Here is a 19,679-nt window from a genome sequence, read left to right as displayed (position 1 = left end):
AAAAAATCAGTAACTAAGAATTTACAGTTTGATGAAAGAAAAACAGAATCTCAAAAACAGACTGTTGAATCAATAATTGTAAGCGATAATAATAATTTATTAATAAAACAAGAGCACAAAAATGTTGATGATACTGAGAAAATGTCGACATCTATCGAAGATATTCCTGCGAATATTACAAAAAATGATACAAATATTATTAGTGTATTGGAAAAATTAATAACTGCTGATGATAAAACTGAAGTTCTTCCTCCAAAATCCAAAACAGTTGAAGTAGATAATATTAATAAAATACAGCCCACTTCATATGCTAAAATGGCGGCTAAATGCTCTCAAGAAATGGAAAAAAAAGTGACTAACGATACAATTGTGAATGATACAAATACAGGAAATAAAAAGTTCGTTATAGTCCCTGTTGAAAGTCAATCGGTACTTCCTCAAATCAATTTATTGACAGAAGAAAGACTCGAATCAACGGAAAATCTTGCGCAGGTTGACGATCAAGGATTTACGGAATTTGTCACAAGAAAAGAATTAAGATCACGTCGTTCGCGATCCCGTTCAAGAAGCTTACGTAGATCTGAACCGGAGAATGAACAAAATAATATGGAATTATTTCGACCAAACACAAGTGAAAAGCAACGTATCGAAGAATTTGATAAATCTAAAAAAAATGATGGTAATTCGCAAATAAACGAAGCACAATTGCTACAAAATACATTTGTACAAGAAGAGATTAATATTGACAATCAAGCTACACGCTCTACTGACAATTCTGTGAATAAAAAGGAAATTTCAGAGACAATCATCCCGGCATCACAAAAACATAATATTTCTACAAATATATTTCAGCCAAATACCGAGCCACTAGCTAACGAGGATATTGCGAGAGAAAAGGAAGATGCTACTGCAGCGACAAATGCAGCCTCTACAATTGTGCCGCAAGTAAAACAAAGTGACTTTGATATTAATAAAATCGATAAAATGAAGGATGATCATCAAGTAGATGCTATGATACAGAAATTAAACGACACATCGTCCGATAATATATCGGAAAATAACCTGCCAAAATTAAAAGTAACATTTTATATAGACGACGCCGATGAAATAGTCACTATAGATCATAATAAATCAGCAGCAAATGCACCGAAATGCATATTAAATGGGGATCCGAAGGGAAAAATACCAATTCCTCCTTGGGTCGAGTTTGCACTTGAAGATAACGGTTTTTGCACGAAGAACCATTTGTATCAAGAGGCCGAACGTATATTTTTTGAATCACTTGCTAAGGTAAAAAAAGAGAAAAAATCTGTCAGTTCTCCAATAAAAGATTCAAATGATAAAGATGATGAGCCGGACGATAATGATAATGATAATGGGGGAGGAAAGGGCAAACACTTAGACAATTCTTCAATAACACAATCCTCAAATTCAAATAATGAGATATCGCAGACTGAGCAATTGGTTGCGGATTTGCCGGGCGGGATTTGTAGTTGGAGCGACTATAGCACTTATTTAGTATTTGAAAAAAAAATATTGATTGATGACGAACAGAAGGCGCGTACGGGAATTTTAAACATACCGAAAACTGTTAAAACTATTGTAAAAACTAATACCGATTCATTAGCATCGTACTCATATCATCCAATATCCTATCCAACTCCCACTATTAATTTAGGTATAGAGTCAAGCAGTTCGAGCGAGATGCAAAATATCTTAGGGGAAATGAAGATCCATAACCCGGCTCAGAAGATCCAAGATAGTAATACCCTAACGATTAAGGTGCGAGCTATCGTCTGGCTGAAAAAAAAAAAAATAATGATTTTCTTTTGTTTTATTTTTATACTTAACTTACTTCCGTACGTACGTACGTATGTATTTTGTGTGCGTATGCGTTTGCGCGTGTATGGACGTAGCATATAACAAGAGAATTTTGCATTCTATTAGAATTTAATTCTATTTAAGATATTTGTATGGAACTGAAGTATGATAAAAACATCTTTATTTGACCTCCTTATTAAATGGCGAATATAATATTTTTCTCATTCTTTATTTACTTATTAGTAATTAAACATCAATCAATTAGCAATTAAACATTATAGAAATAATAAAATTCATTATAATTCGTTATTTTTCGAATAATTATGTTTTCATACTTACGTACTATTTGAATTGCTTTAGTTTTTTCAGTTTTTATAAAACTAATTTAAGGCGATGTCGAATATATTTGATAATTTAATCTTTGTAAGAAATAAATTTTTTTTTTAATTTATTTCGTACACAACTTTAATGTAAAATTATTTAGACTATTGCAGCATATACTTTATACAATTGTGACATCCCTTTAAATGTATTTGTATGTAATTTAATTACGATATATTAATATTAAGCTTAGTTACACAAAAATTTATTTGTGTCGTCTCATTGAATATAATTTCTAATCGTAAATCATTTCGACAAATACTTTTAACTATTCATTTAAAAGGGTTTTTTTTTTTTTTTTTTTTTTTTTTTTTCTGCATGTCATGTTTCATCATTAATCCTCTTTGATCGCCTATTATTCACAATCTGACCAAATTAACTCTTTTTATTTTAGCTTATGATTGTAATATATATTTGTTCATTTTAATGATGCAATTTTATTTTTGTATATATCATTAATTATAAGTCCATATGATTAATAATATTTTTAGATTCATTATGTAAAATAAATGAATAAATTCATTTATTTTATTCTTATAGTGATAAATTATTGAATACATATATTATTAATTCAAACTTATTATATAATTTAAATATAAAATTCTATCCACTGTATGCAGCGACTAATGTATTTTGAATTTTAATTGAATATTATATATTGAATTTAGAATTTGATATGAAAGTATGTATTTATATATATACATACATATATATATATATATATATATATAAATAAATAAATTTTTTTTTTAACTTTTTGAATAACATATATTTTTATATGCGTGATATTAAATTGCCTTGAATACTCGTTTTTTTATTTTAACTGTGGCCATTTGAATTACGCTATGAAATACATGAATAAAATATGTATTAAATTTATCTTTTTTACAGAAAAAAATTGAACACAACATCGATGACCTCCATCTAGGAGTTCGTCAACTTGAAGGGATTTTGAAAACTCTACCGCGTGATAATTTGCAACCCATGATTAGTATTATTTCGGTAAGTTTTAAACTTACAAATTTATAATAACAATGGGTACGCTAACATTAATAATGCAGAAGTATTTTTAAAGATATTTGAATGCTTAAATATACTTAAATCGTATTAATTTTGAATATTTATTCAATACAGGCAATATTGGCCGATTTGCGATACTATAATCAAGAAGCTTGTAGAATTGATAACGAATTAAACAAAATGCTCCATGATTCAGAACGCGTAAAATTGAAAGCATCAATTGTTGAAATTCGAAAAAATCTTACAAGCTTATTAAACGAAGCAGAACAGGGTCAATCAATTCTTGAAGAAGCTCGCGCAAAAGAGGAAAAAAAGAAACAAGAAATCAGAGCTTATAAACAATGTCTTGAAGAAACTGAAGCCTGGATTACGCATATTAAATCGGCAATTAACAATGAAGTTAATAGCCTCAATTACCAGGTTTTACAAACTTTTATTTCTTACTAAAAATTATACAAAAAATTAGCAATTATTAAATTATTTATATGAATTATAAATATAAGCTAATAGAATACATATTTTTTTGGGTTTAATCTTTGAAACTTGTTTCAATAAATATTAAAAATAAAATTCCATTTATTTGCATTAATATATTACATATGTAAAAGTATCCACTATACTTATTGATGTTGAAACACATACTATTATATTTTGGTCAAATATTGTTTATTATATAATAGAAGTTTTAAAGTAACAAAGTTAATTTAATACTTAAGTTAAAGGCTATGATTAAAGTTCTAAAAACAGGTCATGACGGAATATTAAATTATTAGAAAAGAATATATTACCCCCTTATATTTTTTATGTTCAATAAAATAAAAATTTCGAACTAATTAATTATTTAAATTACAAGATGCAGTTTAAAAATAGGTAATTTTATGAATGTTTTTATAACAATTTGGGGAAATTTGTTATACAATCTAATTAAATTATTTTTTAGTTTTAAATTGTTTCAGTACTTAACATAAATATTTATTGAGAAAAAAAAAGAAAAACGTAACATAACCGCAAATAATTTACTTAAATTCCAATGCAATTAAAAATGTGAAAAATTTAATAAACAATCTAATTATTTTTCAAGAATATATTTGCTACGATTTATTGAAAACAGCTAATAATAAAAGATTAATTTTAATAAACTATTGAGTTTCAACAAATTTTAAGTATTTAAATCACATCTTTATTATATTAATTTTATTAAATTAATATTGATTTTTTTTTTATTAAATTTTGAATATTGATTAAATTAATATGAAATAAAAAATTAATATTAAAAATACTTTAAATTACAAAATTGGATTTAAAGTATTATAATAAATATATAGCCCTCTATTAATTATTAAAGAGCATTTCTTTTTTTTTTTTTTTTTTTTTTTTTTTTTTTTTTTTATTTGATCTTCAAAGTTTAGGAAATTAAAATGAACTAATACAAATTTGCGATACTTACTAAACATTATATAATTAGATATTATCTCAAAGTTTTAAAATTATTTTGTCACAGCTTAGTTTAATAGAACATTATATCATAATTATTTTTAGAAACATACGCGCACGCACGCGCACACACACGCGCGCACACACACGCGCGCACACACACGCGCGCACACACACACACATCCACATCAAGTAGTTATGAAATTATTTCGTATATCGGTATATATATTAACCAAATTCATAATGATAAAAATATATTATATTTTGTGTAGCAATTCTTAATGCTGCTAATAATTTAAGCAACTAGTTATTTATATTGCTTTCGAAACTTTGTAACAGAGAAAATGCAATTGAAATACATTTGAACGTTTAAAAATATGTAAAATATATATTGCGTATTTAGAAGTTCGAATAGATCTGTATAAAATTTGAGGGTTTTCATTAAAAGTAAATATTAATATTAAATGTTTGTAAATAAAATAATATATTTGAATAAGTGTCAAAGATAACTTTAAATACTAAATATAAAATATAATTAATACTTAACAATTCACCTGCTCGTGAATTACAGATACTTTGTTAATACTTTAAAGGTTATAAGTTTATTTTTATAATCAAGGTCATATATCTGAGTCAATTATATAAATATTACCTTCTTTAAATTCTGCATCGCTGACAACATCTTTAAAATCATTCTAAGTAAATTATAAGCATTATAAGATATATTTATACGAACATTTTCCTTTTTATGTCACAATATGTAAGTAATCTATATTTATATGTAATAAAGATTTTCTATAAGATTAAATTACTGCTAAAACTGTAGTTAATATTAACGATAATCATAGAAAAACTGTTATTACCATTTACAAAATTGCACTCATTAGATTCATATATTCATTGTAAAAGTAAATTTAGAATAATTTTAAATTTATTCGTTTGAATCTTCCAATACTGCAACTATTTTTTATTTAAATGAATAAATTCTTTTTTACTTTAGACTAACATTGATCTGATTTTCTCTTTTCACTTTATATAGGATTTTATCAATGTTTTATCTCATTTAAGGGGCATTGAACTATCATATGATTGAACTAACATAAAACTATCTAATACTTTTTCTTGAATAAAACCATGTCCGATTTTGCATATTTGGAATATATATTTAAATAATCATTAAGATAAGTCTTTGGTTTCGCATTATATTTAGCAATAATAATATTAATAATACGTATTTATTTCAAAAGGAAAAAGGTGTAATCAAATCGGTCAAACTTGATCCGCACATAAAATTCTCTTTTAATACATAAACTTGTTAAGATATTGTTCAAACTAATGAAATAGATTTCTTTGAGATCAATGTAACGGAAAATTATTAAAAAAATTATTATTAATAATTAAACAGCATTTGACACATTTTAAAAGTATGTAAATCAACAATTAAAAAATTTCTATACTATTGATAGATTAAGTAATCCAATAATGATAATTAATAATTATATTATTTTATTGCATTAATTTAAGAGAATTATTTTATATTATTAGGTTCTACAGGAGGAAATATTATTTCGTCTACAGTGCTTAACTGACTTAGAATCCAAGGCAGAAGTTAAAATGTTAGCTAAAAATTTAAAAGAAGACTTGCAAGATATGGCAAATCACGTTTTGCTGAAGTTGCAGGTATACATCAAACACCAGAATTTGGGAACTTACATTGTTACAACTCACCATGCAAGGGTGATGGGTCTTGCTTAATATGAAAACATTGCACGAAATCTCCTGTCCCTAACCACGGACACTTCCATAATTCAATGATTAGAAATAATTCATTTTAGTTGTGTAATTGGTTGATGTATAAAGTCATTCATTAAAAACATTCATTTTACGCGAATTACTAAAATCTGAATAATTATTAATAGACAATTTATTTTTTTTAATTTTATAAATTTAAGAGAATATTAGTCATATTTCAATACGTATTTTTTAATTATGAATACTGTATTAAGTTTAAACAGATTAAATTTTAATTTGGATTTAACTTTCCTTATAATTATTGATAGAGCATTAATATTTTTTTTTTATTTTTATATTACTACAAAAAATACAGTATGAACATTTCATATGATTTATCTAATTGAAATATATATAAATAAATAAATATATATATATATATATATATATATATATAGATAGATAATTTCTATAAAGTAAAAGAATTCAGAATTTTTAAAAAAATTAATCAACTCTTGCTAAAAGATATTTATATTAATTCGATTAGGATTATATTCTAGACAAATTTATAAATAGAAACAATATCATTAAAATCATCATTACCCTTATTATCATTATTATAGTTATCATTAACGTCATCATTATCATTATTATAAGTATCATTAATGTTATCATTGTCCTTATCATTACCATTATAATGGCAAAAAAATTTTATATACTTATTATAGTATTATTTATGCCATTTTTCGATATCAAATTATAAAGTAAATACAAGTGCACTTAATATATATATATAAAATCAGTATTTTTCCTTTTCTACATTTCATAAATTCATTACATATTTCATTACATATTGGCATCATTATTATTTGTTTTATAACTATAAAATGGTATTTACTTTCAAATATGTCCCTTATTTTCCTCCCTTTAATTACTTTCAGCAAAATACTTTGTTTTGCCTTACTTAGAAATTTTTAATTTACAGACTTCTTACAAATAATTATTAATATTGTAAAACTACTATGTAATATGTCAGTTGTGTATACTTAAAAATATCTTTGTAATGTAAAAATGCTACCTTATTAAAGAGATCTACGCTATTTTCCTACGTCATTTTATTTCTATTTATCTTTATTTTGATCTAAGACAAATGTATATGTTAATCATATTATATTGACTGTACGTTACAATTAGCGAACCAATAAAAAATTAATCTCATTTTTTTTTTTTAAATTAAATAAAAAATTTTATAATTTATTATTGACTGTCGAAAAAACTTTTTGTGATACATATGTACATATATAAATACTTTATAAGTATCAAAATATAAATATCCAAAATATTAACAAATAAAAGTTTTTTATTTTTAAAACGTAGAAATACAGCATTACACCAAATATTGATTATTTGTGCATAAAAAATACTTGAAGTTAGTATTAACTTTTTCTTTAGATGTTTAAACATATTATAGTTAATTTAAAGCATTTCAATAGTATTTTGAAAAATATATAATTACAGTAACTTATTTTATTAATATTACATTTATCGTGTATTCTAATATATTTATTTAACAAAAAAAAAAACTATTCTTTGCATTTTCCAAAATTTCGTTTCACCGATATTTATCACAGAAACATATAATATTTAACGTTAACTTATATTTTTACATTTATTAGTCATTCTAAAATTTCTATTTTAAAAATATATAGCACATATGCATCACATTTATCGAATACCTCTATATATTTTTCATATATATAAAATTTACTATGAATATTTTATATTTTGAATAAAAAATCGTGTATTTTTGATTATTTAATTATGACTTTAAATGGAGGTATTACATTAGTAAGAAGATAAAATAAAGTTAAAAATTGAACGAATAATTTTATTGGCTACAGATATTTTAATCGATATTTGAATGTTCTTCTTAAGCACATTGCATTTTCTAAAGTATTGTTAAATTAATCATGATATTTAATTACAACAATAATCATCTTTCTTTATAAAGTTACTACAATTATAAAGATATATAGATTTAATACCTGTATGATTTTATTACAATCCTTAAATGTCAGTAGCATAAATCGATTGACGGAATCTTCTAAATTTAAACGTCTCACTTACGAACTGATCTTTATGCCGCCTCAAGTGTTTTCATTGCTAATTTTAAACTAGCATCTTGCATTTCTGCACTCTTCATGCCTCGTCATCTAAGACTTTAAAATCTTTTTTCAGCTGATGGTCGACGAAAATGAGCCATTGGCTCAGATCGAAACTACAAATAGTACCGAAGCCACGCTAGACCGAGTATCATCGATTCATTCTTCATTTGAAAATTTATCACCATCATTAGCAGATGTTTCTCTACAAACAGGACAAAGCTTGATTCAGGATATAGTAATTTATGAACCAAAACAAGAATCATTAACTAAGAATATATCAACGCCTATACCAATTTCTACGGCTTGTCAGACTTCTGAAAGCACAGTTCATCCGAAAAACCCAGGACTTCCGAAAAATACACAAATTCAAGAAAGTATAAAAATTCTTAAAATTACAGATGGTAATCACGACGTTATTGAAATTGCAACTAAAAATATTTTACCTTCATCGAATGTAGATTATTCACAGCATGAGATGCAAAATATAGATCCTGATGACATCGTAGTTGATATGAAATATCAAGATGCACAAAAACAAGAAAACGTAACCTCTGAATTGAATATACAACATATTGCTCCTCAGTCATTTGAAACAGTTCTTATGGAGCCAGATGATGTTACGACAGAAGTCGTTGTAGATAGTGATGGCACAAAAAGGATTATTGTGCGTAAACTTCGTCGAACGCTTATTACTAATAGGCAAACAGTAAAACAACATGTTTCACAATTATCTACTAAATTAGGTGACGGACCTTCTGTAGTTCAGGCGTTTTCCGAGGCTACAATGAAAGGACAACAGCTTACAATGACTAGGACTAAAGCTGACGGAGTTATTGAAATGGAAACAAAACAATCATACGGGAGTAAATTAGTAACTGGAGCACCTGGTGATCAATTACACATTGAAGAATATCAAAGTTCTCCAGAAATTTCTCATCAAATAATACAAAGTGATAATAAGACTTTGAATCCAAATATACCTGAATTTAACCAAGCCGTTTCAGAAAATCCAGAATATCGTACAAAAACATCCACAGTACATGCGGTAGTGCAACAAGTAACAAGAAAAGTCATTAGAAAAACACGACGTATTATCAGAAAAGTTACTATTATCGATGGTAAAGAAGTGACGAGTGAAGAGATTGTTGAAGAACCAGAGGAAGTGGAAATTGATGAACAGGACATACCACATATAAGTATTAATGTTATTAAAAGCGACAAGCAAGATACATTTGATAGTGATGATAGTTTGAAAGATATATTAAATAAAAATAAAGACAATCGAAATGACGTAAACACTCAAACTATTAAAGTAGAGATTGATAGTGAATCACGCGAAACAGATATTTCACCATCAAATATTGTAATTGAAAAGCCTCATATAGAAATGCAATCTACATATGCAGAAATAATTCCGGAAAAACAACAAACATCAAAAAAATCACAAAAGGAAATATCGAAATCAAGCCCCGATACCATTGACGATTCATTGAACTTTGAAAAAGCCTACACAAATGAAGATAAAATGCATTTACCGGAAGCTGAACTTGCTGAAAAATCATTTAATACCAAATCTACAAGCACAATTGATAATAAAGAAAATATCGATCAGAATAAACTATTTTCAGAAGAGAAATGCGAATTAAAACAACCACTAATCGAGGTAATAATTCCAAAACAAAATTTTTTATCTATAGAGTATGAGAACTTAGTGAAGTCTAAAAAACATAAAATTTTACAGACTCCCGTTGATGAATCCTCGGAGTCAGTAATGAAAAACGTGTCTTCATTAGTATCAACAACCATTGAGAAAACACCAGCAATATCAAAAGCTAATTGTAAGTTTGAAGATAGATTAGAAGGAACATCTTCCAAAACACCTGATAATACATTAGAATCTGGCACAGTAGATTTAGATAAAGAGCACACTGACTTTATTAATAAATGCACAGTAGACGTTGACGATGATTTCCAGTCAGATTTTACTGATACTCCACAGAAAGATGGCAATGTTAATGAAGAGAATGAAGAACATTTAATGGACAGCGTAACCGCAATAAAGCTATTAGATGAAAACAAACAACAATATCAATCTATAGAGCCATATACATTAGGAGAAAAAAGTTCAAAAAATCAGGAATCAATGATTGAAACTATTGACGATAATTGTAAAATTATTCCAGATACTACAGCCTCTGAAAGTATACAAACGATTGATGTCTTGTTACCGGTAAATAATAAAGAGGAATTAAATAACAAATTATTGTTGCCTGTCGAATCACATGCCAAAAGGGCCGAAGAAAATATTTTAAACGTGTTTGATGAAAGTGTTAATATTATAGTGCCTGTTGAAAAGGAAAGTCTTGAATTCATTAGCAGTAGTAAAGTTACAACTCGTTCATCATCTCCCGAAGCAACTATTTCTGCATTCTTACCAGTTGTACAAAATATAAAAACCACTGAAATTTTAGAAGAAGTATTTGAGACGAGTGACGCAAATGTACCCAAAAAGAAGAAGCATTTAAAAAATATAAAGGACGAACACATAACTTACGAAGAATCTAGTGTTTCGCCAGTTGCTCCTAATATAATAAATGCACCTGATATTGATAAAGTACAATCTAATGTATTAAAATACGTAACGCATCAACCTGACCTTGATATTCCTGAAATTGACGAATCATCCGATACTTTTTCAGCAGAGAAAGAAGAGACCTTTGTCGAAGATGGTTACGAAGCAGATCAAAGAACAACTGTCGAAGAGGTGCTCCCAGCATCTGAAATCGATACCGGTAAGAAAAAGAAAAAGAAAAAGAAAAAACAAAAGGCTCGACTACCAAAAGACGATAATATTGAATCATCTAAAGAAATGGGTAGTGAATTTCAGTTAGAAAATGAAGCTGAATATATGAAAAAAGAAGAAATTAAAATAATAAAAAAATCATCAAAGAAACGAAAAAGAAAGAAGGGAGACATTGAAATATGTAGCAGTGATGATGTTTTTCCGGAATTAAGTGATAATACAGTGAATGAAGATGATAGTCAATTTGCAAGTGAATCCTGTGAAGCATCCACTTCCAAAGCGATTCCAATAATGTCAAAAGACCAAATAAATGCAATAAATGCATCACAAATATTAGATAATGTTGATAAATCCAAATATGAAATACAAACATTAAAACAAGAAGTAGAAACTGAAACACAAACATCGCCATACTCTACAGCTGATATTATCTTACAAACGCCAGTAGACATCATGCCAGACATTAATAATACTTCAATGCAAACTTATAATATTATCCAAACCGAAGATATTGCACTTCAAACAACTCCAAGAGAACAAAACTCTCCCACTTTATTAGAAGCAGATACGCAAACAATAATGACTAAACTACAAAACATAGAAATACAAACATTGCCTGTCGAACAAAACTTAACAACAGGTAAAACATCAGTCCTTATTAATTACTGGTAATTTAATATCGACACACATTTGTATCATTAATCGTATAAAATTATCTTAAATCTAATAAAGACATTGGATTGGATTTTTTATAAAAAAAAAAAAATTTCAATTAAATGTATATTAATTAAAATTATCTATCCTAAGATATTTCTATATATAAATATTCAAATTTAGTTTAAAAATAGTTAAATTTCTTTTTAGTATAAAATTAAAGTAAATTAAAAAAAAAATTAAAATGTATATAAACAAAAATTATATTACAATTAAATATCAACATGAATATCCCTACACTGTTAAAGAATAATTTTATTATTTTTAGAAACATCGAATGATCGAATAACAACTGAATTTGAAATTGATGAAGAACCACAAAAAATTATGACAAGTATACCTGAAAAAGTTATGAAAGAAATGACAATACAGACAACGGAAGTCCCATTAGTCGAAGTGACAGAAAAATCTATACAAACTAATGAGTTCAGTCCACGCAATCTTTCAAAAGAACGAGATGTTGATGCACAAAATGATTGGCTAAATAACGAGGCATTAAATAATGCTGAATCTCAAACAATATTAAAATTAGATACTCGAGAATGTCAAATACAAACAATTCCTACTGAACAAGTAGGAATTATGACTCAAACCAATCCCATTGAAGACCTACATCTATCAAAAATTGATGAATCGCCATTACAGACAAATATTAGCAAATCAATCGCAATAAATAAAGATGAATTTCAAGATAATAAATTTATTAATAGAAATATAACCCCTCCTGAGACAACGAAAATAAAATCAAATTTATTGATACCAAATACCGAACAGGGTCTGCTAATTAATGTCGATCCATCCAATGACAGTTCACAAATTACGTCACTATATCTTCCGAGTGAAAATGCAGAATTCTGTAAAAACAAAGAAGTAGAAATAGAAATCAATGAATTAGTTCAAGATGTACCTGAATCATTATCTTATTCTATACCAGAAAATATTTCAAACGGAGAAGAAATTTCTACCAATGTGGATATAAAAATATTTGAAAATAGAGAGGTACCGATCCAACCGCCTGAGTTTGAAGAAAATATGAATACTGAATTGCCGATTATTCAAAATAAAATGGAACAGGAAATGCCTACAACATCTTTGGAAACAGTTCAGATACCGAGTTTGCCATTTGATAAAGCAGAAAGTGAAACAATTGAAAGCATTTCAATAATACCTTTGGAAATATCTGAAATTGAAAGCTTACCACTGGAAAATATAGAAAATAAATTATCACTTGAATCTGATGAGCATTACAATAAAGAAGAAACTCTTCAACTTACTTCGGAAAACTTTGAATTATCTCCTCAAATAGAAACCATATCCGCAAAGCCATCTGAATCTACATTAAATGACTCACAAAATTTAGAATCTTTGCAAGATGTTAGTTCTATGTCCGAATCTTCATTTGAAATACAAATTCAAGCCACTGTTGACATATGCGATAGTCCTACCACAGATTTAACATCTCAAGATGCATCTACAATGGAAGAACCTAGTAAAGAAGAATCATTAAAAGTTAAACGGCAGAAAAGAAAGAGACATAGAAATAAAACTGTGGAAAAAAATGACTCTGTTCAATCTAATGAAAACCCAACATTGGATTTATATTTTGACCAATCCAAAATATCTAATAAAGATACATCAATCTCTAATGATTTTAATTTAGATACTGTAGACAAAAATCCTAAGAAAATAATTTTCACTCAAAGAAACGACGACAATAAAATATGTGTAATGACCGAACCAGAATCTTCATATACGAACCAACAATCCAATTTACTAACAAAAAGTACAGAAGATGTAAAAATAAAAATTGCCGATCCCATCAAATCAAATGACGATGAAAATGTTGAATTTCGTAAGCTCACAGATTGGGAAAGAAATAATGATAAAAATTTTGCAATTCAAAATGTCGATATCAATCCTTTAACTAATCCGAATGTGCAATGTATACGAAATCCAAAAGATAGCATAATCCAGAAAACTGAAAATACAAAATTAATGCTCACTCGAGATAAAGAATCGCAAGGCTTAAAACAACGTACACTTTTTCCAAATATATTACATATTTCTAAACTGGAAAAAGCAGTTCCCGAGAAATTAAGTGAAAATCAAATATTAGAAATGCCCAAAGACTTGGAAGTATTAAAAGAAGCTGTAGAGCAGAATAATAGTACGATAATTGAACAAATTTTCGTTGCCGTAGTTGAAACACTCTCAACTTGGTTGGAAAATATTGAATCTAAAATATATATAAATAAGGAATCCCTGATAGATCCGTCTCAAAACAAAATAGATGCAGTCGAATATAAGAATGAAATGAATCATATAAGGAAAAACATCCACGAATTAAATAATATCTGGAATGCGACGGAAAATAATTATCCTCAAAAAGAACGTGAAAGACTTAAGCAATACATCCAAGCATTGAAATCACAAGCCGTGGCAATTGAAGAAGTAGCTGAAAACGAGGAAACATGCGCTACATCAGAAATCACTAAATGGAATGAATTCTTAAACGAAGTAAATGATATTGTAAGGTTAGTAAAACTTTCGTTATATCATATTTTTAATTACTATATTAAAAATTATATATTCTTTCAATTATGAACAATTAGTAAATCTAATTTAACTATAACAATTTTTAATAAAAGTCAAATGCTTTTGTTCACATTAAAAAAAAAAAAATATGTATATATATATATATATATATATATATATATATATATATATACATATTTGTTATGAATAAATTCTATATATATATATATATATATAATCTTTATGTGCAAACTACATATTTGTTGTCATGTTACAGAATTGTTGAGAAGCAAAAACAAGAATTAGATGACATAATAAACAGTGAAATTTCAATATCTTCGAAACTTGAAGAATTGGATAAAATAGAGAATATAAATTTGAATAATATAGAAACGATAAATAAAATATTTTTAAAAATAAAAGAGTTGTTACGTGATGATATTGATAAAGAAATTCCTCAAGAATTGAATGCAACGCAAGATATAATGGGATATATTGAACATACTATAGCGGTTGAAAGGGAAAAACTTTTGCAACTATTAGCTCTTATAGAGGAATACGAACAAACTTTACATGAATTTTCTCAAATTACAAAAATTGCGGAACATCTTGTTGAAAGTCCAATATCAGTTATGAGTTTAGAACACCTACGAGATGAAATACAGAGACATAGAAAGTTCTTTATCAACTTAAATTATTGCAGAGCTATTTTAGAATCACTGGATGATAATTTAGATGCTGAAACAAAAGAAAAATATTCAGAACTTCACACGCAATTACACGATAAAGCTATTTCATTGTTGGACCAAGCGTCATCGAAAGCTCAACAAATGTCTTTGGCGGCTTCCAGATGGGTGGTATTGGAGCAAGGAATTAAGGAAGAAAAAAGATGGCTTCAAGTTGCACATCAACGGATTCCTGATTTGCAAAATGTCACATCAACTGACTATGAACAATACATATCATTATATCAGGTAACGTAATCGATGATTTTCTAAGCATTAATTTATTCATCTTCCAAATAATAAAACATTATTTTAATGAATATTTTCAATTAATATGCATTATTAACTAAAATATATAAAGAAATATATAAAAATAATGTAAATGACATGGTTTATTATTTTTATTACAAATTACGTATCATTTAAAAATACTTTCTGGATAAAACTTGCTTTTTTTTTTTAAATTGTTTAATTGTCTTAATATTTTTTAATAGAATGTATTTCAGTATTTAAAGTAATCACTCAAAGCTCTACTTTCGATCATGAAATAATAAAATAAAACTATAAACTTATAATAAATACTATAAAAAGTTAAGCTATTATTATTGTTATAATAAATTTTTAATAATTTAATTTCCATAAAAATCAAATTAAAAAAATACGTATAATAATTTGGTATAACGACATAATAATTATATTATTAAAAAAAAAGAAAAAAGAAAAAAGCTCAATTAAAAAGATCATTTTTATAATATATATATATATATATATATATATATATCGTTATATGCAATGGCATTATGAATAAAAGAATAATAATGTTCTTTTTTTTTTAGAATTTATCATTGGATATAGCGAATCATCGTGTTCGATTGATTCAATTGTTAGATTTGGCTCACAACCTTAAAAATCTAATTGACATCGAGGATTCCGACGATCGTTATGGGAATGTACTTGACGAGATAACAAAACTTCAAGAAAAAGTTGATTCATCGCTCAAACGTCTGGTAGCCTTTCGCGAAAGCTGGACGAATCAAGAAATATTGGTTAATAGACTTGAAAATTGGATGTCTAGAGCTGAAAGAGAACTTACTTTAGTCGATGATCCAAGCGATGGGCATATGCGACAATTTTGGGTAAGATTCATTTAAACAATTTTTATTTCTGATTTTTTTTTTTTTTTTTATATATCTGCCTATACTATGGCAAATTAATTTTTCATTATATTTATAAATATAATTTATTTAAAAATAACATCTGAATGACAAATTTAAAAATAGTTTATTATTAATCATTTATTAGCACGTATTATTATATAAGAAGTATGAATATTTAATTTTAGCAGTTTATTAAATAGAGTTTATGTAATTATTTCACGCTAAAGCGATAAAAAAATTTTATAAATAAAATCAGAATTTAAGAGGTGCCAATTACAATAAAATTCATATTTATGATACACTTTTGTGAATAAAAGCACTAATAAATAAGCAGATTATTTTAAACTCTTAGCATGTATTCATTTATCATATATTCATTAATTGTTAATGTATTTGCAAATTCTATTGTGCACACATATATTATATGTATGCATCAGTACAAAAGAATCTAACAAACTATTTGCATAACATTATGTAAAAAATAAAATTTTACTCTATTTACCAATAGAATGCTATATATTGCTTGTCTCTTAAATATACGAATGTCGGATTTCTTAACCAATAATTACAAAATTTCTTTTGTCTAGGAAATAAAAGCTCAGTATGAAGTATACAATAACATGCGCAATGAAGCAGATAATTGTTTTGAACAGGCTCTTTGTATTGTTTTATTATTCGATGAAACGGTTCAGCGGCAAATTCACGAAGAAATGACAAAACGCTGGAATAGCGTAAGCAAAAAACTAAAAAATATACAAGATATTGTTAAAAATAACATGTCATCCGAAGACGTACCAGTCGATGAAAAATTAAATCTACTCGAAAAAGAATTATACGAACTGCGAACGACGAGTAACGAGTTTCATGGTGTCATAAAAACAGAAGAAGAATTAGAATTATACGTTGAAAGACTTTCAGTTTTATTCGAACGTACATATATAATACAGGTACAATGACATAGCAAATCACTAAAGAATTAACAGTTTCCCATTAATTTTTAGACGCGCAATTTGCATTTTTATTTTATCTCATTTCAATAAGCTATATTGGTATGTAAAACTATCGATTATAATATATTCTAATGGCTTTTGTGCATATAAATTCGACAGTTAATAATATTATTTTCTCATTTAATATATTCAAATTTAATAAATTAAGGATAAAGTATGTAGAGAGGTATATAGTTTAATTTAAAAAAGAGAAGAAGAAAAAATAAAAAATTACTATTGTTATGATATAATAATACTAATTCAGTAAAATATTAGCTTGGGAAACGATGTTAACGATGTTTTAGTTTTAAAATTACAAATAAAAATAATTTATAAAAATATCTTTATTAAATTTTTCTTAATTATCAAAAATTAATGCCATGATTTTATAATCTTAATTATAAATCGTTAATTTTTCGCGTGAAATTCAAATATCATTAGCTAATAACTTAAAATATATTATACTTATACAACTTTTAGTAGAAATTCACTTGATAAATTGGATACTTATAATTTTTATTGACATGATATAATTAAGATTTTAATTAATATACCTATAAATACCAAATTTATTCATATTTACTCACAATTTATATATATATATATATATATATATATATATATATAATTTTATCATATAGAACACATATTCAATGTTAAATATCATGTATATTATTAAAAGTTATAAATATATAATGATTAATATATAAAATTAACATATAAAATGAAATCTTAATTATATGTGTAAGAATCAAAATAATAAAAATATTTATATGCTACAATTACGCTCTATTTATGTATAATTAATTATATATTGACTATTTTAGAAAAAGTACGTTAGAATACAAATTTAATTGATTCGAAAATCATTGAACGATTAAATTTTTTTATCTCTGTTTCCTTGTGCATTTATTGGTTTGTTCTTAGTATTGAGATATTTGATACTAAATTATGAATTAAATAACAATTACAGTTTGAGGATTTGTAAAGTTTTCCGTAAGAAGAATCTCATTTTATTTTTTGTAATTTAATTTAACTTTACTAAATTCTGATATGCACAACCGGTATATTAAAATTTACGTACGTACAATACACCGATTCGTGTATTAAAGAATTGACATTTTATTTTCTGGATTCAGAATTGACATATACTTTTCTTAAAAATATTATATCTAATTATTGTCGATTTTTATCGTTTTTCATATAAATTGATAAAAATGGATATTGTAATACATTACTTAGTAAATGTCAATGTAAAGTGATAACGCGGCATTCGACATTGGATAAAATGTCTCGCTTCGTTACACATTGGCACATAGCTAACGAATGAAGATATTGGCAATAGAAATAGCAATAAGTACCGATAATAAAAGCATTTTCACTGTCGTTTCTGCAGGACGAGCTGGGCCGATTGGGCCTACTCCCGGCGGCGAAGAGCGAACGCGTAGGTACGCTCTTGTCGACGGGCCGTCGCCTCGAAGGGCAAATCGGCGAGGAGCTCGAGGCCGCTCAGCTACTGCGCGAGCGACTTCAGAGCCTGAGACGTGGCATTGACCGTGTCCGCAAGATTCACGAGCGTCACGAGCTTACCCTAGACCAGTTCGAGAGCAGCGAGCGTCAATGTTGCGAAACCGTGGCCGCAGCGGTCGAGCGCTGCCAGGCCATCACCGAGGACCTCGTCCAGCTTTGGCAAGAAATCATGAGCTTAAGGCAACTCTTGCATACTCTCCCAATGGCTACGCGCATTTCTGTATCGCCGGTCGGCGTAGAGCGCGATATTTCTGGCCTACAGGATAAGCACGTATCTCTCGAGGCGCGATGCGTGAAACTTCTGGGCTCTCTCAGGAGCCGCTTGACGCTCTGGCGGAGATTCGAAAAGCAGTTGGAGATTGTGCAGCAATCGGTGCAGGAGGCCGACTATATGATGGAGCTTCTCTCGGTACAGGGTAGCGTCGATTATGACCGACTGCTCAAAGCAACGGAAAGACTCGAGGTTAGACGATTTTATTTGAGACCTAAATTTCTGTTATCTCAATGGCCGCATACGTGAAATCCGGCTTGATTAAATATGCATAACTGTACGTTTATTATTTCCTTTTTATTCTGTTTATTATCTGCTGCGATTTATATAGCTGCCGTACATTAGCCCCTCGCTTTGATATAATGTACACTCGAGCACTTTTAAATACTCGATCTCTCTTCCG

General features: G+C 27.3%; 1 protein-coding gene across 1 annotated transcript in view; it reads left to right on the top strand.

Annotated features, from left to right (window-relative positions):
• LOC105361167 (nesprin-1-like) overlaps window positions 1-19,679 on the top strand; it is an 88,738-nt gene that overhangs the window by 39,922 nt on the left and 29,137 nt on the right. Inside the window, exons 30-41 of the mRNA XM_011498275.1 lie at window positions 389-1,782; window positions 3,094-3,204; window positions 3,337-3,642; window positions 6,202-6,336; window positions 8,626-10,215; window positions 10,294-11,995; window positions 12,338-12,642; window positions 12,844-14,603; window positions 14,882-15,578; window positions 16,166-16,465; window positions 17,074-17,433; window positions 18,872-19,468. Coding sequence (XP_011496577.1) covers window positions 389-1,782; window positions 3,094-3,204; window positions 3,337-3,642; window positions 6,202-6,336; window positions 8,626-10,215; window positions 10,294-11,995; window positions 12,338-12,642; window positions 12,844-14,603; window positions 14,882-15,578; window positions 16,166-16,465; window positions 17,074-17,433; window positions 18,872-19,468 — 9,257 coding nt within the window. The remainder of the gene's footprint in view (window positions 1-388; window positions 1,783-3,093; window positions 3,205-3,336; window positions 3,643-6,201; window positions 6,337-8,625; window positions 10,216-10,293; window positions 11,996-12,337; window positions 12,643-12,843; window positions 14,604-14,881; window positions 15,579-16,165; window positions 16,466-17,073; window positions 17,434-18,871; window positions 19,469-19,679) is intronic.

The sequence above is a fragment of the Ceratosolen solmsi genome, unplaced genomic scaffold, assembly GCF_000503995.2.
Source record: "Ceratosolen solmsi marchali unplaced genomic scaffold, CerSol_1.0 scaffold14, whole genome shotgun sequence".
Classification (NCBI taxonomy): domain Eukaryota; kingdom Metazoa; phylum Arthropoda; class Insecta; order Hymenoptera; family Agaonidae; genus Ceratosolen; species Ceratosolen solmsi.
The sequence above is the reverse complement of the archived record's forward strand: the minus strand, read 5'-3'. Positions and strand labels throughout refer to the sequence as shown.